The 27,367-nt window shown below is 48.4% G+C and overlaps 1 protein-coding gene across 4 annotated transcripts in view; it reads right to left on the bottom strand.

The window, feature by feature from the left end:
- The window catches only part of KAZN (kazrin, periplakin interacting protein), a 1,334,539-nt gene that overhangs the window by 18,793 nt on the left and 1,288,379 nt on the right, over window positions 1-27,367 (bottom strand). For all 4 annotated transcript variants that reach the window (XM_027565341.1, XM_027565343.1, XM_027565342.1 and 1 more), the window contains 2 exons: window positions 9,357-9,562; window positions 8,863-8,981 (listed from right to left, as the gene is read on the bottom strand). In XM_027565341.1, the coding sequence (XP_027421142.1) occupies window positions 8,863-8,981; window positions 9,357-9,562 (325 nt within the window). The remainder of the gene's footprint in view (window positions 1-8,862; window positions 8,982-9,356; window positions 9,563-27,367) is intronic.

Raw genomic sequence — 27,367 nt, forward strand, 5'->3', positions numbered from 1 at the left:
GTGGATCGTGCCGCTGCTCCTGATGGTGTCCTCCATGGCTCCTTGCTTCCTTCCTTCCAAGGATGTGTATTGAGCTCTGTATCTGGGTAGATGCTGCCTTATAATGGGCACATCTTCCCTCCTCACCCCTTCCTTTCTCCACCCCCACACTCTCCAGTCTCTGGCTGGCATCCATTTCTAGGGCTCCAGATCACATCTGTTAACAGACACTCCCAATTCATAACTCTCCTCCCTCTTCTGAGCCCGAGATCCTAATGGGCTGCCCTCTTGACATCTCCTGGCTGTCACAGGCATCTCAAACTTAACAAGCTCCAGATGAAATGCCCGTCCTGTCTCCCAGTTCCAGGCTCTCACTTGCCCTGCCTCTCCCCTCCCCAACCCTGTCCATCTATCAACCACTCTGGTCAGTGTGTCTGTCCCCTTGCCTCCTTTTCTGGGGTCAAGCCATGGCCACCTCTGGCATAGATTTCTGCAACTGCCTCCTGACTGCCCCCACCCCCTTGCTCCTTCTAATCCATTTCCCCTGTGGGTGCCAGATGGCCTTTTAAATATATCCATCAGGTCATGTCACCCCTCTACTTAAAACCCTCTCTCAGAGGAACCTTCAATGTGTACTACTAAGTGAAATAAGCCAACCTGAAAAGGCTACATACTGTATGATTCCAACAGTATGACATTCTGGAAGAGGCGAAACTATGGAGACAGCAAAAAGATCAGTGGTTTCAGGGTTTGAGGGAGAGGGAGGGATGAATAGGTGGAGCGCAGAGGATTTCTAGGGAGGTGAAACTATTCAGTGTTGTGTGGTAATGATGGATGCACTCTACTACCTGTTTGTCCAAATCCATAGAGTACACAGCACCGAGAGTGAACCCTAACGTAAACTACGGGCTTTGGGCAACAATGGCGTGTCAGTGTCAGTTCAGCTGAAGCAAATGTTCCATCTGGTGGGGGATGATGATAATGGGGGAGGCCATGCATGTGTGAGGGCAAGAGATTTACGCGAAATCTCTAACTTTCCCTCCGTTTTGCTGTGAAATGAAAACTGCTCTAAAAAATAAAGTCTTTAGAAATGAGGGAAGAAACAGACTTTTTTAAACAAGCAAAATTCAAAGAATTCATCATCAGAGGAATGAACTACAAGAAATGTAAAAGGCATTTCTTCAGGAGGAAAGAAAATATTAATAATAACCACATGGAAATTTGGACTACGCAAAAGAATAAAGAGAACTCCTAAACCTCAACAATACTCCAATACTTTGGCCACCTGATGTGAAGGGCTGATTCATTGGAAAAGACCCTGATGCTGGGAAAGCTTGAAAGCAGGAGGAGAAGGATAGAGTATGAGATGGCTGGATGGCACCACTGACTCAATGGACATGCTGCTGCTCCTGCTAAGTCGCATCAGTCATGTCTGACTCTATGTGACCCCACAGATGACAGCCCACTAGGGTCCCCTGTCCCTGGGATTCTTCAGGCTAGAACACTGGAGTGGGTTGCCATTTCCTTCTCCAGTGCATGACAGTGAAAAGTGAAAGTGAAGTTGCTCAGTCGTGTCCGACTCTTAGCGACCCCATGGATTGCAGCCTACCAGGCTCCTCCATCCATGGGGTTTTCCAGGCAAGAGTGCTGGAGTGGGGTGCCATCCACTTCTCCGGACATGAGTTTGGCTAACTCCAGGAGATGGGAAGGACAGGGAAGTCTGGAGTGCTGTAGCCCATGGATTCACAAAGAGATGGGCACGACTGAGTGACTGAGCAATAGAACTCAACAAAAACCCAAACAACCTGATTCAGAAATGGGTAAAGGACTTGAAGAGACATTTCTGCAAAGAAGATATAAAGATGGCCAGTAGGCTCATGGGAAATGCTCAGTATCACTGATCACTGTGTGTGTGTGTGTGTGTGTGTGTGTGAGTGTGTCTGTGCGTGTGTGTGTGTGTGTGTGCGTGTGTGTGCTTGCATGCTCAGTCATGTCCAACTCTGTGACCCCTTGGACTATAGCCTGCCAGGCTCCCCGTCCATGGAATTTTCCAGGTAAGAATATTTGAGAGGGTTGTCATTTCCTACTCCGGGGATAATCCTGACCCAGGGACAGAACCCGAGTTACCTCAGGTGTATTCTTTACCACTACGCCACCTAGGAAGCCCTTCACTAATCATTAGGGAAATGCAAACCAAAACTATGATAAAATACCACTTCATACTCATTAGGATGGCCACTATTGAAGAAAACAAGTGTTGGCAAGGATGTGGAGAAATTGGAACCCTTGTGCACTGTTTGTGAGGACGTACAGTGGTACAGTTGCGGGGGAAAACAGTATGATGATTCTGCAGAAAATTAAAAATAGAATTACCATGCTGCTGCTACTGCTGCTAAGTTGCTTCAGTCGTGTCCGACTCTGTGCGACCCCATAGGCGGCAGCCCATTAGGCTCCCCCGTCCCTGGGATTCTCCAGGCAAGAACACTGGAGTGGGTTGCCATTACCATATGTTTCGGCAATTCCGCTTTTGAGTGTATGTCCAAAAGGATTGAAATTTGGGCCTTGAAGAGATATATCAGCACACCCTGTGTTCATAGCAGCACTATTTACAAGAGCTAAAAGGTAGAAGCAACTCAAGTATCCATAGATGGATGAACAGATAAGCAAAATGGGCTGGTATTCAGCCCCAGTGGAGCAGTATTCAACCTTAAAAAGGCTGACACTACACACAGATGAATCTTGAGCACATTATGATAATGAAATAAGCCAGTCACAAAAAGACAAGTACTGTGTGACTCCACTTATGTGAGGAACTTGAGAGTAGTCAGATTCAGAAGTAGAGTGACGGCTGTTGGCTTACTTGGGGAAGAGGAGAATGGAGAGTTAGTGTTTAATGGGGAAAGAGTTTCAGTTTTATAAGATGAAAAGAGTTACTGGAATGGATGCTGGTGATGGCTGCACAACAATATGAGTGTACTTAACACCACTGAGTGAGTGAGTGAAAGCCCCTCAGTTGTGTCCGACTCTTTGTGACCCCATGGACTTAGTCCATGGAATTCCCCAGGCCACAGTACTAGAGTGGGTAGCCTTTCCCTTCTCCAGGGGATCTTCCCAACCCAGGGATTGAACCCAGGCCTCCCACATTGCAGGAGGATTCTTTACCAGCCAAGCCACAGGGAAGCCCAAGAATACTGGAGTCAGTAGCCTATCCTTTCTCCAGCGGATCTTCCTGACCCAGGAATCAAATCAGAGTCTCCTGCATTGCAGGTGGATTCTTTACCAGCTGAGCTACCAGGGAAGCTGGTAAAGTCACACTGCTGAATTGTACTCTAAAAAAAGATTAAGGTGGTACATTTTGTGGGTATTTTCCCACAATAAAACTTTTTTTTGAAGAAGATTAGAAATGGTAAATTATCTTGGTAAATATTTTCCTTATTTGCTAATCTTCAAAGATAATGGCCAGTTCAAAAAATAATAATAACAATGTATTATGGCACATATGTGCGTGTGAATGATAGCACAATGGCAGAAGGAAAAAAGCATGTTACACTACACACAACGTTGGATACTATTATTTGAAGATAGTGTTAAGTGAAGTGTGTGTATTGTAAACTATAGAGCAATAATGAAAAGAAGTATAGTTCAACACTCAATTAATGAAAAGTCAGTAGCAGAATTCCCTGGTGGTCCAGTAGTGAGGACTCTGTGCTTCCACCGCAGCATGTGCTCAACCCCTGGTCAGTGAACTAAGATCCCTATCCCACTCACACACACACACACAAAGATGGTCAAAAAATAAAAAGTCCATAAAAGAGCAAAAAAGAACAATAGATTTAAATAAAACAAAGAAACTCTCCCATGGCGCCCCGTTGCAGAGATAAAATCAGAAGTTCTCGGGGTGACCTCACAGGATGCAGGCTCCCCTCCCACTGGGCTGGAGCTGGGAGCACTTCCGGGATGCACTGAGTTTGTCCTCAGATGGTGGGGGTCTCTGCCTCCCAGGCACCCATTTTCTTCCAGTCCCGCCTGGGCCCTCTCCTCCCCTCCTAGGCGTCAGCTCCCATATTGCAGAGGCTGGCTGTGTGCTGTCTGAGCTTGCTGCCTGACCTGTTTGCTCTGCCTCTTAGGAATTCCCTTCAGAGTTCCATCATACATGGAACTTTACAAATGAATTATCTGAGCACAGGGACTGTGTTCTCCAGGCTGAGTCAGACTGATGCTGCATGCATAGCAGTAGACACTTCATCGGAAGATGGACTGAGAGCAAGAAGGTGGGCTCCTGGCTTTGCTCCCCTCCTCTTGCCCCTCAGCCTCCCAGAACCTCTGAATCTGCCCCCAAAGAGCCAGGACCTCCCCACCTCCAGGCCTCCCATCCCACCCTCCTCCCATGCTTAACTCCTGCGAGACTCTGCTGAGATGCGGTTCTCCCTAAAGCCTCAGGACCCCTGTGCTCGGTCAGGACCCTTCCTGGTGCCCAGAGTCTCTGTGGAGCCCTTGCACTGTCATGCTGGGTAATTGCTGCTCAGCAGGCCAGTGGCCCATTGGACCATCAGTTTCGGGAGGGCAGGACTGGGGGTGGTGCATGTGGCTCTCCACCTGGCTAATGCCCCAGAGCTTCTGACTGAGAGTCCAGTGGGCTTCCCAGGTGGCACTAGTGATAAAGAAGCCACCTGCCAACACAGGTTAGACATAAGAGATGCAGGTTCGATCCCTGGGTCAGGAAGATCCCCTGGAGGAGGGCACGGCAATCCACTCCAGTATTCTTGCCTGGAAAATCCCATGGACAGAGGAGCCTGGTGGGCTAGAGTCCACAGGGTCACACAGAGTCAGATATGACTGGCGCGGCGGCACGCACGTAAGCGTGCACGCAAGGAAGATAGCAAGGCCAGGCGAGGAGTGGGGGGCGGGGACAGCTCCAGTCTTCCAAGAGGCTCCCCGAAACCTAGCTCCCAAGCTGGCATCTTCTGGCCAAAACAAGCTCCCTTTGAAGATGGGAAGGTACTTGAGTGACCCGCTGCAGCCTCATCCCTTTAGAGGGACCCTTGCCAGGCCCAGCTGTTGTTGGTTTCTTGCCCAGGGAAGGGGCTGAAGTGCGTGGCCTCTGAATCATGTGCTGTTGGGGCTTTGATAGGGACTAGAAGACCTCTTTTCCCTCTGAAGGAAGGGTCTGCTCAGCAAATCAGTGGTGCATCGGGATGTGGTGCGCAGGGTTGGAGGAGGCACCTTGCTTAACCTATTTGAGAGGTCCATTTATAATCAGCAATATCCAGCTGCATGCTGATAATTAATGCACGCCTGCCCTTCCAAACAGTTCTCTTTTCATTAAAGTTGTCCCCATGGGGCCTCGGCTTGGCAACACTTGCCCAGCTGTTGGTATGAGCTACTGTAAGTGCCGAAGGTGAATAAAACAGGATGACTTTAAAAGTAATTCAAACATTTTATAAAATTTGACACTCATGCTCCCCAAACAGGAAACAGGTCAGATCTTGAAATGTGAGTCTGGGCACAGATTTTCGAAGTCATCTGAGTCATTATTCAGCATAAAAAATATGAGGCCTTTCTGGCTCCATCACCCTTAGATCTGAGACATTGCACCCCAATTTCCTCCTCTATAAAATGGGGCTACTCTTGCTTGCCTCCAGGACTAAAAGAGGTAAGAGAGGGTAAAGACCTTAGCACAGGGTCTAGGATGAATTCAGTGTTCCAGAAAGAATAGTGGCTGCTGCTGCTGCTGCTGCTGCTAAGTCGCTTCAATCGTGTCCTACTCTATGTGACCCCACAGACGGCGGCTCACCAGGCTCCTCTGTCCCTGGGATTCTCCCAGCAAGAATACTGGAGTGGGTTGCCATTTCCTTCTCCAATGCATGCATGCTAATAAGTCGCTTCAGTCGTGTCCGACTCCATGTGACCCTATGGACAGCAGCCCACCAGGCTCCTCTGTCCATGAGATTCTCTAGGCAAGAATACTGGAGTGGGTTGCCATTTCCTTCTCCAAAGAATAGTGGCAAGAGCTATTAATTCATCATTGATGTTTTTAACACAAAGGTGCCTTGGGAGAATGGAAAGGAAATTTACTTTGAAGTTGAATCTTCTGTAGTATGACTTTGTGCCCATTATTTCTCTGGCCTCATTTTCTCCATCTTTAAAAGGGGGCTAAGCATATCTATCCTGTCTTGATGTCGTGGTGATCAAATAAAATAATGTCCATAAAGCGATGAGTAATAGGTTGGCAGGGGTTGGTGGATTTTTTGTCATTAGTATTTTAGAGATAGGGTCTTCCCTGGTGGCTCAGTGGTAAAGAATCCGCCTGCCAATGCAGGAGACGTAGGTTCGATCCCTGGGTTGGAAGATTCCCCTCAAGAAGGAAATGGCAACCCACTCCAGTATTCGTACCAGGGAAATCTCATGGACAGAGGAGCCTGGCAGGCTACAGTCCATGCGGGCGCAAAGAGTCGGTCACAACTTAGCAACTAAACAACAACAATAAATTTTAGAGATAAGGGGAACCAGGCCCGGAGAGGGTAATGTCATGCCTAGAGTCACACAGGATGTGTTCTCAAAGATAACCTCACTGGAGTCCTTACCCTAGAGTTCACAGGCACCTTAAAGTTCCATGGATGGGTTAGAGAGTCCCAGAATGCAAAGCTGTGAAGTTTTTGTATTTCTTCTGGAGCAAGTTTCAGAAGTTTTCAGTAGATTCTCAAATAGGCCATGATTGCCCAAGGTTAAAGAGCCACTGTCCTCATTTAACCCCCTTCACTTCACAGGTGGAGAAACCAAGTTCCACAGAGCACAAGGTTACAGGGCAAGTTAGAGACAGGCCAGGATTCTGCAGAGAACAGAGCCATTAAATGAAGGCTCCTCCCTGCTCCAGAGGCCCTGGGTGTCCAGTGCCTAAGCCCTGGTTTTGGGAAACAGTCTTGCTTAGGGCTCTTGCTGCCTCGGCTGCTGCTAAGTCGCTTCAGTTGTGTCCGACTCTGTGCGACCCCATAGATGGCAGCCCACCAGGCTCTGCCATCCTTGGGATTCTCCAGGCAAGAACACTGGAGTGGGTTGCCATTTCCTTCTCCAACACATGAAAGTGAAAAGTGAAGGTGAAGTCGCTCAGTCGTGTCCGACTCTTCTCGACCCCATGGACTGCAGCCTACCAGGCTCCTCTGTCCATGGGATTTTTCCAGGCAAGAGTACTGGAGTGGGGTGCCATTGCCTTCTCCGCTTAGGGCTCTTAGAAATGTTTAAAATCTATTCACATCTGGCTGATGAGTTGACTCCAACCCTTTTCTGTCTCTGGGAGGCTCTCAGGGGTCAACTGGATTTGGGGGGAACTTGGGCAGCGATCCTGAATTTTGAGGGGTGAGGCAGGCAGCACCACCCTGCTCAAGTAACAGTGACTGTGTTGGGAATGGAAGGGGGTGGGGTGGGGGTGGGGTTTCCAGCTTGGGTGACCCAGAGTGGTAAGCTTTTGGGGAGTGGGGGCAGACACTGGGTAAGGGTCTGTGGTGGATGTGAGGTGCTTGTGGGACACTCAGGAGGGGAAGCTCAGCGGAACCGAAAGCTCTGCCCTGCTCTTCCCTCCTCCCCGCCCCCCAGTCTCCCCACTCCTCCACCACTCCCCACCATGTCCTTTAGGAAGGTCCAGACCTTCTGATAAGGGCCATGACCTTCTTACTTGGCTTTCCTGGGAATTACTGCCTGAGTTTCAGATCCCGTCTCATCTCTTTTTTCCTGCCACCTCGGAATCATTCTCCAGGACACCCAGCAATTTGCTTTTCTGGCTTTTAAACCAGCCTGCCTTCCTACCCCTAGCCCCTTCTTATTTTTAATCCACAAAGCTGCTTCTGCAAATAGCACACACCACCAGGTTAGATTAATTAACTGCACAAAAATGATGGGGAAACCAGTGAAGGAGATAATTATGCAAAACAGAAAGTGTCAGATTTACCAGCTAGTTTTCTTCCCCTTTTGCACGCTGAGGACTGGGTAGGGGGCTCCTTTCCTTTTCCCTGGAGCTGCTTGGTGAATGAGGGGCTCCCCAGTAAGTCCTGCTCACAAAGGTCAGGAGAGAGGCCGGCAGGAGCTGGGGGCGGGAGGGCGGCGGGACACACTTGATGGGCGGATGGTCAGCCCCTCCCAGGTGTGCTTACTGATGGACGCCCCTTCCCTCCGGGCCCTCAAACACCCCCTCGCACCTGGCCCCAAATCAGGTCCATTTCTTTTCGTCCTCGGAGAAGGCAATGGCACCCCACTGTGGTACTCTTCCCTGGAAAATCCCGTGGGCGGAGGAGCCTGGAAGGCTGCAGTCCATGGGGTCGATGGGAGTCGGACACGACTGAGCGACTTCACTTTTACTTTTCACTTTCATGCATTGGAGAAGGAAATGGCAACCCACTCCAGTGTTCTTGCCTGGAGAATCCCAGGGACGGGGGCGCCTGGTGGGCTGCCGTCTATGGGGTCGCAGAGTCGGACACGACTGAAGCGACTTAGCAGCAGCAGCCTGTAGGCTGTCTCTTAGTTGGAATGTTAAGAGCTGGGGTTTGAGGTGGGAGTAGGCAGAACAAACATCTTGGCCAAATTTCCCAGGTCCACCAGGACTGGCCTACCCTCGGAGTCTAGAGGAGTTCTGGGTTGCGCCTGAAGACTCCCGACTCCCGCACTGGAACGATCCTAGGGCTCTTGGAGCTGCACTGAGTTTGTTCTCCATCTTGCTACAGGGAGGGGCTCTACAGGGAAGGGCCCACCCAGAGCGCCGCCCAGTGGCGTCCCAGGACCTGGCACTCCTCACCTGGCCCCACCCACAGCGCCCGCCCCATCACCCTTGTGACCCTGAGGCGAGGTCTCTGGCGGCTCATCTCTCAATTCCCCGAGACCAGGGCGCCGGCTCACCTCCTGCCTGCCTCGGCGTCGCGGTAGTCCTCGATGGCCAGCCGGAGCTTGCGCCGGTGTAGCGAGCTACACACGCCTAGGCCAAGCTCCAGGTCTTCGTCGCTCAGGCTCAGCAGCACCTGCGCCCGGGAGGTGGGGATTGAGCGCCGAAGGGAGGCGTGGGAGCGGGGACCCAAGGAATCCCTCCCGGCGTTCCGGGCAGAGCAATGGGAAGAGCTCTGCAGGCGCCTCGCCAGAGGGCTGCTGCTACGGGAGGCGGTGGAATCCCCGAACGAACTGAAAAGGTGCTCAAGTCCAGCCCTGCCTCCCTCCAGCCAGGTAAGGGAAAATTAGTCCCATTTTAAAGATGAGGAGCTGAGGATCAGAAGAGCTATGAACCTTGTTGGAGAGACAGTGATTTACTGGAGTCACTGGAGCATGAATCCGGTTCAGCCAGCTCCTGTAACTCTGGTGTGTGGGGTGGGATGAGGGGAGAATCCCCACGGGGGTCCTACCTTCCCACTCTTGACGTTCTCCGCGCAGGCCTTGACGTACATGGGCATGGCCATGACTACCTCCAGCCAGGCCTGGACGGTACCCGCCTTCCAGTGGGACATGGGCGTGGTCCTGACCAGCTCCACCTGCTGCAGCCGGTCCATTTGCTCCTCGCCCTCCGACAGGCTGAGGCTCTGCCTCGTGGGGCTGCACTGGCTGTCGGAGTCTGCAACACACAAGCACACAGGGCCGTGCTGGGGAGTAGGGTGAGGGGCAGGCAGGGGGCAGGCTGCCCCCTCTGAGTACCCCCGCCCCATGTCTTCCCCACCCTATACGGTTCTTCTTTTCAGAATCAAAATGGCTTTTGTTTTGTTGTGCTGCCCCTCCCCCAATACACTAGTAACCTATGCCCTCTAAAAGGAAAAAAAGTTGAAGAATTAAAAATCCAAGAAAGAATAAAAATAAAACAGAGAATCACCCCCAAACCCACGCTACCCGGAGATAGCAGCTGCTGGTATTTAGTTAAATATTCTTTGAGATACACAGATGCCTACACTTCCTCCAATTAAAAAGTAAATAAATAAATAAAAAGTCTACAGGGCTTTTGCTTTGCTTTGAAAAGAACAAACTGGTATTATTAACCTGTGCTTAATCTGACTACATATCCTCATAAAAAATAAACAGCATTATAGCCACTGGGGGGAAAAAAAAAAGCAACACAAAAAATGCCCACTCTTACAAACACACACAGATGCCCATATTTACATGGTCCATCCCGTTTTGTAATATGCTGTTCTCATTTACACCATGGAGGACATGCCTCCTTCTCAGCAGTGACCTGTAATATCTTTTGACCACACAGGATTCGTGGAATGATGCTCCACAATCTATTTCACCTGCCTCCTGTCGGTGGGCCTGGTCATCCCTCATTTTTCTCTACTGTACACAACACAGAGACAGTCATTTTTGGGCGACTGGGTGATTCATATTTTTAGGATAAATGGAGCACCAGCTCTATTCCTGTACACACTGAAATGTGTTTCCGGAGTGGCCCTCACAGGCAAAAATGTCTTTCTACCAGCATTTTCCAGCCCCATTCCTCAATCCACAGTCAGCTGCATCAACACTTGATAAATATACCAAGTTCAGGTGGTGAGGAGTCAACAGAGAAGGGAAAAGAATCTTTTTTCAAAGCATGGTTAAATGAAAACCCAAATGGATAAACTCAATACTGTGAGAAATGACAAATATTAAAAAATAAGCCTGATTTGAAAGAGCCCTATATTGTATATTATACACCATTATAACAAGGTAAAAATTACATAGCCATCAAATCAGACAAATAGTAAAACAATCGGTGTGAAAAGCACAAAAGTGTTACAGTTACTGAGTTTGTATGACGTTATCTCCCTCCTGCCGTACCTCTAAGTATCATTAAAGTTCCATAATAAACATATATAAATTTATAATGAAAAAAATAGAAACATTTAAAAACTAGGAAGCAGTATAAATGGTTATGGATGAAAGTTTAATCTGAATGAATGATACTTCATTTGTATGTCGGCATATAGGCAGTTCATTGAAAAACCTGTCATGGGAATATATTTTATATGAGAAAATGTGCACAATCTATTGCAAAATGAAAAAGCACAGTACAAGATAGCAGGTACAACATAATCCCAACCACGCTAAAATATGTATGATAATATATATAATGTGCATATAATACATGTGTTAGTCGCTGAGTCGTGTCTGACTTTTTGCAGCCCCATGGATTGTAGCCTGCCAGGCTTCTCTGTCCATGGAATTCTCCAGGCAAGAATACTGGAGTGGGTTGCCATTCCCATCTCCAGGGGATCTTCTGTACACAGGGATTGAACCCAGGTTTCCTGCATGGCAGGCAGATTCTTTACCATCTGAACCACCAGGGAATCCTAATAATTGTATCTATATAATATATACATATATGTCATATATTACATTGTATTAGATGGTTAAATGCTGAAAGTCTTTATCTCTGGAAAGGGATGATATTTGTGTGTGAACATGTGTGTGTGTGTCATGAACTTGTGAGTGTGCCAGAATGTGTGTGCATATTTTTCTGTTTTCCAAGTTTTCTGCATTGGCTATATTATTTTTGAAATTGAAAAAAAAAAACAAAAAAAAACCCCCACAGACTAAAGACCTTACTTCTTCAAGTCACTGAGTTTGTATGAAGCCCTTTCCCCCAGTCACTTGCCTCCCTCCATTGAAACGCCTTGGACGACTCTTGGGGAACTGCAGCTTGGTGACCATACCCACCTCCCTCATCTCAGCTCCACCGAAACCTTTCTCCCCAACACCTAACTACCCAGCTAAGAGCCCTTCGGGGCCCACAGCCACCTGGCCTGAAAGATGCCGGGCTGGTCCAGCAGGGCGCCAGGCAGAACGACCTAACGCAGGGTGGGCAGAGATGGTGCCTCATGCCTCAGTGCCCATCTCTGCATGTTGTCGTGATACTGCTCTCTGCTGCCTGCCTCCACCCCTGGGCTGCTCTGCGGACTCAGTGACAGCGGGGCTGATGGGGCCTTTCTACACTGCATAGACAAGGGTGAGAGGTCATTGCCACATTACTATATTTCCTTTCTCAGGCAGACAGAAGGTGACCCTGCAACCCCCAGCCCCGAAAACAGCAGATGGTACAGACTCTGTGGGTCACCAATTTGAGCACTCTTGTTGCCATGGCGCCAGGGAATGCAGAAACAGCGGCTGCCTCTGCAGCCCTGCCTGGGAGGCTCCAAGTCCTTGCCTGGCTAGGGGCCTCAGCCTAGGTGTTCCCCTCCCTCCACTGCTAGAGCTGGGCCCCCAAGGACAGGCTTGACTGGCAGGGAAGCCTTTCTGGTTGGGTGTACAGCTGCTGACCACTGGCATCTGAACAGTGTGTCCGCCTGTTGGCTAGACTTGAGAACCTCTGCCTTATTCCTGTATTGGAGTCATGTCTCTGTTACATGTTTCTGGGGAGATGAGAGACCATATGTGGCTGAATCTGGTAATCCCAGATCCCAAGACACAACCCATGTTGTCTATTTGGACCAGCCCTGTGGGAAGAGACTGGGGCTTCCCCAGTGGCTCAGGGTAAAGAATCCACCTGCAATGCAGGAGACACAGGAGACGTGGGTTCAATCCCTGGGTCAAGAAGGTCCCCTGGAGGAGGGCATGACAACCCACTCCAGTATTGTTGCCTAGGAAATCCCATGGACTGAGGAGCCTGGAGGGCTGCAATCCACAGGGTCGCAATAAGTCAGACAAGACTGAAGTGACTGAGCATGTGGGAAGAGACTAGGCTTTGGAGTTGAACAGACTTTGGTTTTAAGCAAATTCCTTTACTTCTTGAAGCCTCAGTTTTCCCACCTATAAAATGAGAATAATAAGAATATCTACCTCTTAGGTTAACATGACTATTATATATTCTGAATATGAAGCCATAGTAGACACTCAGTCAAGGTGGCTATTATTGGTAATAAAGGGCCTCTACCCTGGGGCTTGGGCAATATTTTTGGCTATACCTAGAATTTGGCAGAGTTGCCTCCGTCCCCTTGTATTCCTGGGATGAAATGTGGTTTGAGTTCAGCTCAGGTGCTTAGGGAGGGAACCTAATTGAACTTCTTGCACCTGGGCAGAAGTTCATTGTCCTGGTTAGAGTCAAGCCTGGTCCAGGTGGGAGGGGCAGGGGTGTCTGTGATGGGAGGGGAGGATTTGTGGATTCTCTGCTGAGGTGGGCAGCTGGGGGTGTGTTTGTGTAGCTTGGCTATGTGTCCCCAAGTAGGGGAGATCAAAGGGCATGGGAAGGGGAAAGACAGGAGAGAGAACGGAAGAGAGACTCAAAGAGCAGAACTTCAGGGAAGAAATAGTGCCACGGAACACAAAGACAGCAAGATAAACAGGAAGAAGGAGAGACTGATAAGTGGACCAAAAAAATAAAAAAGCAAATTTCCGGTGTGTGTGTATGTGTGTGTGTGTGTGTATACACACTTGTGAGTGTGTGTTTTCCTGAGCTTGATGTGTTTTTGTGCGTGTGTGTGGGTGAGTCTGTAGCTAACAGGCCTCAGGCCTGTGCAGGGAGCTGGCTTTTCAATTCACATTATTTATGGAGTCCAGGCTCGAGGAATGCCAGAGGCCAAGCTGGGTTCATATAAGCAAAACCACACATTTTGGTTTCTGAAAAACCAGCTATTCACTAGCCCTCCTCTTTCACCCCCTCCCTGTTCCCATCCCCAGGACTGATCACCAGGGAGAAGATGCTACAGAAGGATGAAGGGTGGGGGGAGGGAACCTTTGTGGCCATAAACCATTAATTAAAGGCAATTTCCAAAATGTAGGCATTATGGTGCCAGATTTTATGTCTGGGATTCCATCAATCCTGGCCTTTATTTCCCCTCTGTCTCAGCCCTGAGAGTGGGAATAACTCATGTTTATAGCCAGGAACTCAGCAGAGGCTACAGAGTTAGAGGGGCTGGCCAAGCCCCTGGCAGAGTCTGAGGAGGTCCCACCAAAACATAGCCATTCTGGATCCTTCTGAACATTGGGAGGGCCATGGTGGTTCTGGAAAGAGAGGGTCTCATCCTTCCAAACACTCCCGATACATGCACACACCACAGAACATCAGCAATTAGTCGTTGAGGTCTCCCTGAACCTGGGCCTCCAGAGGCCCAGTTGTGTTAGCCTAGCACAGGGGTTGCAGACTACAGCCCAAAGGCCAGACCCTGCCCTCTACCTGCTTCCCTACATGAAATGCTATTGGGACAGAACCACGCTCATTTGTTTACACATTGTCTAAGGCTGTCCTATTGGGGCTTCCCAGGTAGCTCAATGGTAAAGAATCCACCTGCCGACGCAGGAGACACAGGTTCAATCCCTGGGTTGGGAAGATCCCCTGGAGGAGGAAATGGCAACTCATTCCAGTATTCTTGCCTGGATAATCCCATGAACAGAGGAGCCTGGGTGGGCTACAGTCCACCGGGTTGCAAAGAGTTGGACGTGATTGAGCACACATGCATGCTGTCTTGTTACCAGAGCAGAGCTGAATGGTTGTGACAGATTGGTCCCAAAAGGCTAAGATATTTACTATCTGGCCTGGGTGTTCATTGGAAGGACTGATGTTGAGGCTGAAACTCCAATACTTTGGCCACCTGATGCGAAGAGCAGACTCATTGGAAAAGACCCTGATGCTGGGAAAGATTGAGGGCAGAAGGAGAAGGAGACAACAGAGGATGAGATGGTTGGATGGCATCATTGACTCAATGGACATGGGTTTGGGTGGACTCTGGGAGTTGGTGATGGACAGGGAGGCCTGGCGTGCTGCGGTTCATGGGGTCACAAAGAGTTGGACACGACTGAGCAACTGAACTGAACTGAACTGAACTGTTACATAAAATCCTTTATAGAAACCCTGAGGTTCCGACGTGGGCAATCGACTATGAGAGACCTAGCTTTGAAGCCCAGCTCTGCTACTTGCCAGCCACATGATCCTGGGGAAATGTTTTAAGTTTTCTCAGCCTTGCTATTCCCGTCTGGGGTGATACTAACGCTAATCTCACAGGCCTATGTGGGGACGGAAGGAGATGATGTTTGACGTGGACAAAGTGCTCACCCTGTAGTCTGGCATATTGTGGGCACTCAGTGACTGTGTGGCCTCTGTCCTCTGCAGGCTCTCGTCCCTTACAGTCTAGACCCGCTCTGTCCAGGGCTGTAGCCACAAACCATGTGTGGCCGTTGGGTACCTGCAGGGTGGTCAGTCCACATTGAGAAGTGCTGATAGTGTAAAATACACCCTGAATTTTGAAGACTTTGTACCAAAAAAAAAAAAAATAAAGTGTCTCATTAATACTTTTAAAAATTGATCACATATTGAAATGATAATATTTGGGGTATATTGAGTTAAATAAAATACATTACTAAGACTCATTTCACCAGTTTCTTTTTACTTTTTTAACGTATCTACCTTATGGCAGAAAGTGAAGAGGAACTAAAAAGCCTCTTGATGAAAGTGAAAGAGGAGAGTGAAAAAGTTGGCTTAAAGCTCAACATTCAGAAAACTAAGATCATGGCATCTGGTCCCATCACTTCATGGCAAATAGATGGGGAAACAGTGGAAACAGTGTCAGACTTTATTTTTTTGGGCTCCAAAATCACTGCAGATGGTGACTGCAGCCATGAAATTAAAAGATGCTTACTCCTTGGAAGGAAAGTTATGACCAACCTAGATAGCATATTGAAAAGCAGAGACATTACTTTGCCAACAAAGGTCGGTCTAGTCAAGGCTGTGGTTTTTTCAGTGGTCATGTATGGATGTGAGAGTTGGACTGTGAAGAAAGCTGAGTGCTAAAGAATTGATGCTTTTGAACTGTGGTGTTGGAGAAGACTCTTGAGAGTCCCTTGGACTGCAAGGAGATCCAACCAGTCCATCCTAAAGGAGATCAGCCCTGGGTGTTCTTTCGAAGGACTGATGCTAAAGCTGAAACTCCAATACTTTGGCCACCTCATGCAAAGAGTTAACTCATTGGAAAAGACTCTGCTGCTGGGAGGGATTGGGGGCAGAAGGAGAAGGGGACGACAGAGGATGAGATGGCTGGATGGTATCACCAACTCGATGGACGTGAGTCTGAGTGAACTCTGGGAGTTGGTGATGGACAGGGAGGCCAGGCGTGCTGCGATTCATGGGGTCGCAAAGAGTCGGACACGACTGAGTGACTGAACTGAACTGAACCAGAAAAATCTAAAACCACATAATGTTAATGTGGTTGACATTATATTTTTACTGGGCAAAGCTGGTCTGGATGGAAAAGTTTTGTTTTCTCATTTCATTTTACACCCCTCTGTTGGTTTGGAAGTTAAGCACCCTATTTCCAAAACTACTGTTTTGGGTTCAGTCGTTCTTGAAGTGTGGTGCCTGGGCCAGTAGTGGCCGCAACACCTGGGAATTTGTTAGAAACGAAAATTCTAGAAACCCACCCCAGATCTCCTGGAACAGAAATTCTGAGGGTGGGAGCCAGTGATCCGTGTTTTAACAGGCCTCCAGGAGATTCTGATGTATATGGATGTTCTAGAACCTTCTAAAATACTGTGTATATTTAACTTAATAAAGCCTAGGATTGATCAATATCTTAATGCCTTCTCCTAAATAGTAAGAGTTATTAAAAATATATTAATTCTGATCATTCTTCCTGACTTACACTACCATGTCCAATATTTTAATTCCATTCTTAAAAACAAACAAACAACAACAACTCTAATTTAGACATTATGGGTTTCCCAGGTGGCACTAGTGGTAAAGAATCTGCCTGCCAGTGCAGGAGACCAAGAGGCTTGGGTTCAATCCCTGGGTCAGGAAGATCCCTTGGAGAAGGGAGTGGCACCCTACTCCAGAATTCTTGCCTGGAAAATCCCATGGACAAAGGTGCCTGGCAGGCTACAGTCCATGGGCTCTCAAAGAATCAGACATGACCGAGCACACACACACACACACTTTAGACGCTGTCATCATGATTAATTTGTATTGGTAATACTTGCTTAAAATAATTTACCTACATGCTTACCAGTTTCTTTGTTCATCATTCCTTCTTATGTCTCAGACCTCACTTCTAGGAAGAGGTATATTCATATTTATGAAGAGCATGTTTTAAAAGTTCCTCCATAAAGAGTTTTTTGTCGGTAAGCTCTTACGACTTTTGTTTATATGAAAAAAGTCTATATGTCGCCCTTGTTACTAAAGAGTTCTGCTGGGTATGCAGTTTTAGGTTGACAATTTTTTCCTTTGCACTTGGAAGACATTACTCGACTATCTGTCTCCTTTTTGCTAAAGAGAAGTCAGCTCCAGTTTGATTGTTCTTTTGTTAGCTACTCTTCAGATTTTCTCTTTGTCTTTTTTGTTCAGTTTCACTATGATGTGGCTAGATGTGGATTTCTTTTCATCCATCCTGATTTATATAAATTGTGTTTCCTGCATCAGTGGGTTCGTTTTTTAATATTCTCAACCATTATTTTTTATGATTTTTTTTATTGTAAAAAAGACCATTTTTAGAGTCTTTTTACAGACTATTACAGTTCTTTTTTAAAGACCGTTTTTAAAGTCTTTATTGAATTTGTTATAATATTGCTTCTGTTTTTTTTTTTGGCTGCAAGGCATGTGGGATCTTAGTTCCCCGACAAGGGATTGGACCTACACTACTGGTATTGGAAGGTGAAGTCTTAACCACTGGACCTCTAAGGAAATCCCTCAACCATTACTTCTTTCTCTTCTCCATTCTGTTTGCTCTTCTTCTGGGATTGGACTTTCTTCCCTATCTTACAACCTAGTCTGTCCAACAGAACTTTCTCTGATGATGGAAATGTTGCATATAGGCATATCTTGCCTTATTACACTTTACAAATATTACATTTTTTACAAATTGAAGGATTGTGGCAATCCTTTGTCAAGCAAGTCTATTGGCACCATTTTTCCAACATTTTATCACTTCATATCTCTGTCAAATTTTGGCAATTCCCTTGATATTTCGAACATTTTCATTATTACATTTGTTATGGTGATCTGTGCTCAGTGATCCTTGATGTTACTATTGCAAAAAGATTACCACTTGCTGAAGGCTCAGATGATGGTTAGCATTTTTTAGCAATAAAGTATTTATAAATTAAGGTATGTACACTGTTTTTTAGATAGAATGGTATTGCACAGTTAATAGGAAACAGTACAATGTAAGCATAACTTTTATATGCACTGGGAAACCAAAAAATTCATGTGACTTGCTTTATTGTGGTATTCACTTTACTGTGATGGTCTGGAACCCAATCCATCACATCTTTGAGGTCTGCCTGCAATATACATTGTCCAGTATGACAGCTGTTAACCACATGTGGCTATGAGCACTTAAAATGTGGCTAGTGCAACGGGGGAACTGACTTATAAGTTTAATTTTAATTGATTCAAATATAAGTTTACATGGCTGTATGTGGCTGGTGGCTATTGCTACAGACCAGATTTCTCCTTTATGGGTTTCATCAACTTCTTTCTCTGTATTGCACTTGGGTAATTTCCTTAGACTTATTTTCCATTTTTAATAGTCTCTCTTCAGCTATTTAGTTTGCTGTTTAGTCCATCCTTTTTTTTTTAAATGTTACCAACTGTATATATTTTTTAATTTCTAAAATTTCTATTTGGTTCTCTTTTAACTTTGCCTGGTCTTCCCATATAGTCTCATGTTGTTTGTTCAGGTCTATGATTTTTTAGATTTCCTTAAATACCCTAAAGTATTTAATCTTAAATATTGCCTGCACATTACCATGTATTTGGTGTGGATAATTACTGTGTCTGAAAGGGCTTAGAGGGTCCAGATTGCTGTTTATTAATCTTTCTGCTGACTCTCATGCATGAACTCATATTTGATCTTATGGGAATCTCCGGCTTCTAAATAGCAATGTTTTCCTCCAGAGAGGATAGACATTGCTTCTGCTGGGGTGGGGATGAGATAGGGAGTGGGGATGACACCTGGGAGCAGGGACCACTTCACTCCCTGTCAGAGGCCCTAGGAGGATAAGAGTTGCATATTCTGATGTTTCACTTTGCCACAACCCAAGAAAGAAGGGGGCCTCAGAGGACGAGATGGTTAGATAGCATCACTGACTCCATGGACATAAATTTGAGCAAATTCCAGGAGTTAGTGGAGGACAGAGGAGCTTGGCGTGCTGCAGTTCATGGGGTCACAAAGCACTGGACGTGACTTAGCGACTGAACAGCAACGAGGCTTTCTCCCCCGTCACTGGTCCTGATGTCAGCATCTGTCCTTAGGACAAGCCCCAGTGTTTGCATTTGGTTATCACTCACTGCTCTGGTCCTGGTATTAGATCACAGCCTTTTGTTTTCGGATGGAAGTGCCTTGGGAATTTTCCTTACTGTTGATGAGGCCAGTGATGTGTTACAAAGTATGTTTTGTTTCAGATTTAGGGGTTTTGTAGAGGGAGGTCCTTCAGAGTCCGCCTTCCTCCTCACTGCCCAAGTGGACATCCCTCCTGCGATGGGCACTGTCCACCCTGAACTCTTCATGTTCTGCTGGTGCCACGTGCATGGGTCTGTTCACCTGCCCTGCCCAAAGGAAATCCCTAAGTCAGCAGGCAAACCTATCCATCTCTTTATTGCCCAGGCCTGGTTCATGGTGATGCTTAATGCCATTAGCGGCGGTAAACCCCAAAGCTATAGGAAAGGAGGGAACAACATAATTTTGTTTTTAATTTGAATCTACCCAGGGATGTCTTCTGCTCAACACCCTTCACCAGCTGCCTGGATAAAACCTAAGTTCCTTACGTAACAGCGCTCTGTGTGGTCCGCCTTGCCAACTTGATCAGCTTCTCCTCGGTCTCTCACCCCTCCCTGGGCTTTTTAGGAATACTTCCTCAGTCCTCCTGCCTCTCCTAGCCCTCATCCCTAACTGGCTGTGCCTGCTGCCCTCTCTGCCCTAAAGGTGATCTGTTGTTGTCTAATCTGCCTGAACTCCTACAAAGCCGTCAGGGCCCTATTTAAATGTTACCTCTTCCAGGTCACCTAGCCGAGGCCAGTCACCCCCTGAAACACACACCCCCTCCATGGCCCCCGGCCCACACTTATGCTCACACAAGCTCTCATTATCCCAGACACGGAGCCTACACTTCTCAGAGCTGAAGTTCATTAACAGTTATGTAATTGTTTGAAGGAAATACAACCAGTCCATCCTAAAGGAGATCAGTCCTGGGTGTTCATTGGAAGGACTGATGCTGAAGCTGAAACTCCAATACTTTGGCCGCCTTATGCAAAGAGTTGACTCATTGGAAAAGACCCTGATGCTGGGAGGGATTGGGGGCAGGAGAAAAAGGGGACAACAGAGGATGAGATGGCTGGATGGCATCACCGACTCAATGGACGTGAGTTTGGGTAAACTCCGGGAGTTGGTGATGGACGGGGAGGCCTGGCATGCTGCAATTCATGGGGTTGCAAAGAGTCGGACATGACTGAGCTACTGAACTGAACTGAATTGTTTGAAGAGTGTCTGACTTCCCACTAGATATCAACTCCACAAGGACAGGAGCTGAGCCCCGTCTGCTCCCTGGGTATCCCTGGTTCCTAGTAAGGGCCCAAGTTAGTGTCGTGCTGGTAAATGTGTAACAAGCAGCTCTCATATTTTTAAAGAGCGCTTTGGTTTATAGCACGTGTTTGCCCATCTCTGTGATGTAAATATGCCCACTGTGGCCAATTTCAGTTGCCCACATGATGCCACTGGACGTGGGTTGGAAATCAGTTTTTGAAGCTCTGTGAGCTCAGCTGCCTGAAACGGAAGGAGCTCTGTACACGTTGGTTAAAAGAAGGCAGGAAGGGCGGGAGGTGAGGAGGGAGGGAGCAGGTCTCCCTTTCTGACTGACCTTCTGCCAGCCCCACCCCCTCGAGGCCACCTTAAGATGCTTGTAGTTCTTTAAATGTACACATGGTCTCAGGAACTCTCAACCTTGGCAGTATTTTAACAACATTTTTTTCTTTATTTTTAATTGAGGGATAATCACTTTATAATGTTGGACTGGTTTCTGCCATATATCAACAAGAATCAGCTGTAAGTATATATATATTCCCTCCCTCGTGAGCCTCCCTCCCACCCCTAGATCCACCCCTCTAGGTCATCACAGAGCACCAAGCTGAGATCCCTGTAGCAGCTTCCCACTAGCTTTCTATTTTACACAAGATGGCACCCCGCTCCAGTACTCTTGCCTGGAAAATCCATGGACAGAGGAACCTGGTAGGCTGCCGTCTATGGGGTCCCACAGAGTCGGACACGACTGAAGCGACTTAGCATAGCATAGTGTATATATGGGGCTTCCCAGGTGGCTCAGTGGTGAAAACAAAACAAAAACCTCGCCTGCCACGCAGGAGACGGTGATATGATCTCTAAGTCAGGAAGATCCCCTGGAGAAGGAAATGGCAACCCACACCCCCTATTCTTATCTGGGAAATCCCATGGACAGAGGAGCCTGATGGGCTACAGGGCGTGGGGTCACAAAGAGTCAGACATGACTTAGTGACTAAACAGTGGCAGCTGCAGCAGTATATATCCGACTCTGTGCGACCCCATAGACGGCAGCCCACCAGGCTCCCCCATCCCTGGAATTCTCTAGGCAAAAACACGAGTGGGTTGCCATTTCCTTCTCCAATGCATGAAAGTGAAAAGTGAAAGTGAAGTCGCTCAGTTGTGCCCGACTCTTAGAGACCCCATGGACTGGAGCCCACCAGGCTCCTCCGTCCATGGGATTTTCCAGGCAAGGGTCCTGGAGTGGGTGCCATTGCCTTCTCCGATGTGGCAACGCTACTGTCGATTTGTCCCAGCCTCTCCTTCCCCTGCTGTGTCCACACGTCTGTTTTCTCTATATCCGTGTTTCTATTCCTGCCCTGCAAATACGTTCATCAGCACCATTTGTCTAGATAACCTTGGCAGTATTAAATGACATTTGAGACTAGACAATTCTTTGTCATAGGGGCTGTCCTGTGTTCAGCACCGTCCCTGGCCTCCACCCACCAGAGGCCAGTGAGCACGTGGCGTGGCTGCTGCCAGCGCCCCCATCCTTCCACCCTGGGTCCCTCCCGTCCTTGGGCCAGCCCTGCTCAGACAGCTGACTCCAGTTAAAACTCCCTGCCCTTGGGCAGTAATGGGGGAGCCCCTGTCAGCACTTTTCAAGCCAAATGCTGAATTCTCTTTTTTAAACACTGTATTATAATGTGAAATACTGATGTTTTATGGCCTGATAACGGCCGCTGCATTGGATGGAGATGCTTTCCCCAAGCCCTCGGTCACAGCTCCTATGAAATAGTAGGTGCAATGGTCAGGCCTCCTGAGCCCGGGCTGCTAGGACCACACAGTGTGGTCTAAATGGCATCGAATCACTAACTGTGCAGCTGCTAGAATGATGGCAGGAGCCCGAGTGGGCCACCCCCAACACCCCAACCCCAGAGCCAAGCGGGCCTTTGGAGGCCCTGAGCTAAGAACTGATAGCCCTTTCCCCCCAAGTGTCCCTTCAAATACACTAACCCATGAGGCACCCTGAGAAATCCCAGAGCTCTGCTCTCACCCCTGACAACTACTTTCTGCTTAAAAAAAATCAAATACTTCCCTTCCCCCTCATTTGTGATGCTGCTGCCCAGCAAGGATGTAAGCTATGCTCACAGTGTCTCCAGCCCCACGAGTCCCCTGTCCCCAGCCTTGGAGGACACCCTCCTCCAGCCACGCTTCCTGCCAGCCCCTCCTCCCCACATCCCAAGAACTTTCCCAGACAGCAGGGCACCTGTTGAGTTGACAAGGCTCCACCCCGCTCTACACTCATTTCCCAGGTATGTGCTAGGCAAGTATTTCCCAATTTTACTTTGGAGGAAGGTGCTCAGAAGAGGTCCGAGGAAGGCAAATGTACTGTGATCCAATGACAACTGCTGTATGCTTTAAAAAAAAAAAACATGTACCAGAATGTTCTTTTTCTTCTTTGCTAGCCTATTGTCATGCTGAGGAGTGCTCACATTTGGGAAAGAAGTCCTTCTTAGAGTCTAACCTGCAACTGGTGTCTCCCACCCCACCTTTTTTTTCTTCCCTCCCACCTTCCTGATTTGACATCTCTGAGAACCAGAAGTACCCTTTTCCTGAAACCCTAAAAGCGGAAGTTAGACTTGCTAGAACTTCAAAGAATTGATCACTACAACAGGGCAGGCCACTCCGAGTTTCCTGAAACACCTGTCTCCTGTGTTCTGCTCCAGGAAATGACCATGATACTACTGTTGCAGGAAAAGGGGACGCGAGAGGATGGTCATATCCCAAGGTCTCAGGCGAGTCCCTGGGGTGGGCCACCAAGTGAGGGGCCTTGGCTTCATGCAGGAAAGAATTCACTAGCGAGCCGAAGTGGAGTGAAAGCAGGTTTATTCTGCATACTCCGTAGGGTGTGGGTCATCTCAGAAGACAAGAGGGCTTCTCTCCTCTTTTTTGCTTTCACCAGCTGGCTGCTGGCCTCTGCGTGTATTTCCACAGTTAATCCTTTTTTCCAACCTGCTTTCCTGGCCAACTTCTGTATGGGTGGGTGGGCCTTAACGGTGAATTCTGTGGAAAGTGAAGGGGCTCTTTGAGCAGAGGCCATGTGCAGGAGGAGGGTTCCTATCCACGTGTCCATGTAGGGACAGTGCACGTTTGTGTCTGTGCGGTTCTTGGAGGCAAAGCTGGGGGCAGTGGATACTTGGAGAGTGATGGATAGCTGTGTGGTCTGAGGACCCCCAATGGATCTGCCTCTTCCCTTCACTGACCCTCCCATCTCTCCTTCAGGCCTCAGGACCTCTCTGCTCAGCCTGCTTCCGTGAGCCCCATGGATAGTGATTATTGCGTTGGCCCACCCATTTGCTTGCTGGGATGGGGGACCACCGCTGAGTCAGATCCATGAACCTCTGGCTTGGGTGTGGCATTTGGAGCTGATACCTCCTTTGGGATCATCCTCATTGAATAATGCACCTTTCCACACCGCTCCCCACCCCGCCACCTCCTCAAAATGCCTTGCGATTGCCTCCTGGAAATTTCTTGCCCCAGTGGTGAGCAGCCATATTTCTTGCCCCAAGGCCAATAGGAACGGCAAAGACATTTAAGAGTGGTGGTTTAGTTGCTAATTTGTGTTCGACTCTTGTGATCCTGAGGACTATAGCCTGCCAGAATCCTCTGTCCATGGAATTTTCCAGGCAAGAATACTGGAGTGGGTTGCCATTTCCTTCTCCAGGGGATCCTGCCAACCCAGGAATCGAACCCTGGTCTCCTGCACTGCAGGTAGATTCTTTACCAACTGAGCTATACAGTATCTGTTTAATTTCTTTCAAAATAAAGAGTGCTTCGGTAAGGTTCGTTTTGGGGGCCTTCTTGCAACTTAAGATGCTACAGGAAATGTCAAGGAGAAAACTGATGCTGGTCATGGCCATTCCTCATGCATCCTGAAACATGATTCCTGGGGGTATCTGTATCCAGGGCTGGTGGCCACCATGCTCACTGTGGACTGACACCCCGTTCAAGCCCATCAGTATGTTTAGCTGGAGCCTTGGCACAAGGCAGAGTATCCTAAGAAGTTTCCACCCACTTGGGAAGTGAGCCTCTCCCTGCTTTTAGATGAACTCCTTTAATTGTGACACCCCTTCTCTGCCTCCCTCTAGGACTATAATTGTTCTAAAGGCTCATGGTTTTATCAGATTCATATCTGCTTGGAAAATGGTGTAGGGCAATAGTCTGCTGGACCCCAATTCTTAGTCTTGTTCCATTGCTGACTACGTCTCCTTGGGCTGTTTATGTGGCCCCTTGGGGCCCCGGTTTCCTCATCTGTAAGGCTGAGACAGTAACACACACTTCATATGATTTTGGGCATTACTTTGCCAACAAAGGTTTGTCTAGTCAAGGCTATGGTTTTTCCTGTGGTCATGTATGGATGTGAAAGTTGGACTTTGAAGAAGGCTGAGTGCCAAAGAATTGATGCTTTTGAACTGTGGTGTTGGAGAAGACTCTTGAGAGTCCCTTGGACTGCAAGGAGATCCAACCAGTCCATTCTGAAGGAGATCAGCCCTGGGATTTCTTTGGAAGGAATGATGCTGAAGCTGAAACTCCAGTACTTTGGCCACCTCACGCGAAGAGTTGACTCATTGGAAAAGACTCTGATGCTGAGAGGGATTGGGGGCAGGAGGAGAAGGGGACGACAGAGGATGAGATGGATGGATGGCATCACTGACTCGATGGACGTGAGTCTGAGTGAACTCCGGGAGTTGGTGATGGACAGGGAGGCCTGGCGTGCTGCAATTCATGGGGTCGCAAAGAGTCGGACACGACTGAGCGACTGATCTGATCTGATGTTAGAATGATTTGTGTTATCGCATTGTTTATGTCTGCATCCTCAGTCCTTAGCCCTAGCCTGGCACATAGACAGTGGTCACCCAGTGTTTGTTGAATGACATAGTGAGTGTATGTGAAGCGCCTCCATGGCAGGCCCTCAGTGAAAGTCAGCAAGTCATATAGTACTTTCCTCTCCCAGCCTCCATCACTGCCCATACACCCCACCCCACCAACCCCAGAAGCCGGTCTTTGGCCTCAGTCCTCAGCCTGACCCCTCTCCATACCCCTGGGCCTCTGGGTTACGGCTGTGTCCACTTTGATGACTGTGCATCCTGCTAGGATTTCCGGGAGAGCAAGGAGTGACCCTTCTGTGAGGCTCATCAGCACCTTCACCTGCAGGTGGAGCACTCCCCCACACCCTCGCCATCTCCGAGTCCCATGAGCTCGGCCAAGCCCATGAGAAATGGTCTAGTGGTCTGGCTGGGCACTCAGGCTGCAGGTGCTCTGACCCCAAGTCCTGCCAGCCATATTTGGCTTCCAGGGCCTCAGGATTCCTGTGCTGATTCCAGGCTTCTGAGGGTAGCTCCCCTGCTACTCCCCCAAACACCCCAAGCCCTGGGGACACTTCTTGGGGTCAGAAATGAGTGGTCCCCCCGCTGCCTGGTGGCCCAGGGAGAGATGGGCAGGAAGGCTCTCTGGTGAAGGAGGATATGGGCCAATGAAATGGGGATCTATGACCAGGCAGGCCCAGGACTCTCTGGCCAGGGGGAAAGACAAGGACCATCAACACTGGACCAGTCTACAGAGAGTCCAGATGGGAGGTGGTGGAGCCAGTGGTCTGGAGATATATTGGAGTCATGGAATTTTTTTCCCCCAAAAGGATACCCTCATAGCTCAATAGAAACCCTGGTTCAATTCCTGGGTCAGGAAAATCTGCTGAAGAAGGGATAGGCTACCCACTCCAGTATTCTTGGGCTTCCCTTGTGGCTCAGCTGGTAAAAGAATCTGTCTGCAATGTGGGAGACCTGGGTTCGATCCCTGGTTTGTGAAGATCCCCTGGAGAAGGGAAAGGCTACCCACTCCAGTATTCTGGCCTGGAGAATTCCATGGACTGTATAGTCCATGGGGTCACAAAGAGTCAGACACTACTGAGCGACTTTCACTTTTCACTTTCAAAGGATACCCAGGTGGTGCTAGTGGTAAAGAACCTGTCTGCCAATGCAGGAGATGTGAGAGACTCGGTCTGCTCCCTGGGTTGAGAAGATTCCCCGGAGGAGGAAATGGCAACCCACTCCAGTATTCTTGGCTATAAAATCCCATGGACAGAGGAGGCTGGTGGGCTGCAGTTCATGGGGTTGCAAACAGTTGGACACAATTGAGCACACACCAAGGACACTAAACTTAAAAGAAAAATAGATGCTGATGTTAAAGAATTGGGGTGTATCACATGACATTTTTGGCTTTCATGAAAAACCAGGGGCTTTGGAAGCACTGCAGCCCGGCATGACTGCTTCCTTTAGATTCGATGGGAGGGGGCAGGTGTGAGCCCAGCACAGGGCTGGCCATGAGGGTGCTCACAGAGGTGGGTCCTTATCATTGTCACTCAGACGCTGCTGTGGAGACCCTCAGAGCAGACAGCAGCGGTCACTCCACTTGCCTCCCCATCAGGACTGGCTGCCTGGTGCTTCATGACACCTGGCTGTGAATGGACTGTGTCCTCACCCGAAAGGTGGACACAGGTTCCCAGAGGCCCATGTTACAGATGAGGAAAGTCAAGCTCTGCCATATGCCAGATGCTTTTACCCACTTCTGAGTCCATCTTTGCAACAGCCCTGTGAGGTAGGCAGTCTGATTTCCATTTTACAGAGGGAGAAACAGGTTCAGAGGGACTGGGGGACTGGCTTAGGGTCACACAGCTGAGTGCCGGCTCTGGACTCAAACCCAAAGATCTGGCTCCAAAACCTGGTCTTTCCTCGACTCCTCTCCCCGATGGCTTGTGTGTGTGCATGCTTAGCTGCTCAGTCGTGTGTAACTCTTTGTGACTCCGTGAACTGTAGCCCGCCAGGCTCCTCTGTCCATGGGGATTCTCCAGGCAAGAATACTGGAGTGGGTGTCCATGCCCTCTTCCAGGGGATCTTCCCAACTCAGGGATTGAA

This window comes from Bos indicus x Bos taurus, chromosome 16, assembly GCF_003369695.1.
Source record: "Bos indicus x Bos taurus breed Angus x Brahman F1 hybrid chromosome 16, Bos_hybrid_MaternalHap_v2.0, whole genome shotgun sequence".
In the NCBI taxonomy this organism is placed as follows: Eukaryota; Metazoa; Chordata; class Mammalia; order Artiodactyla; family Bovidae; genus Bos; species Bos indicus x Bos taurus.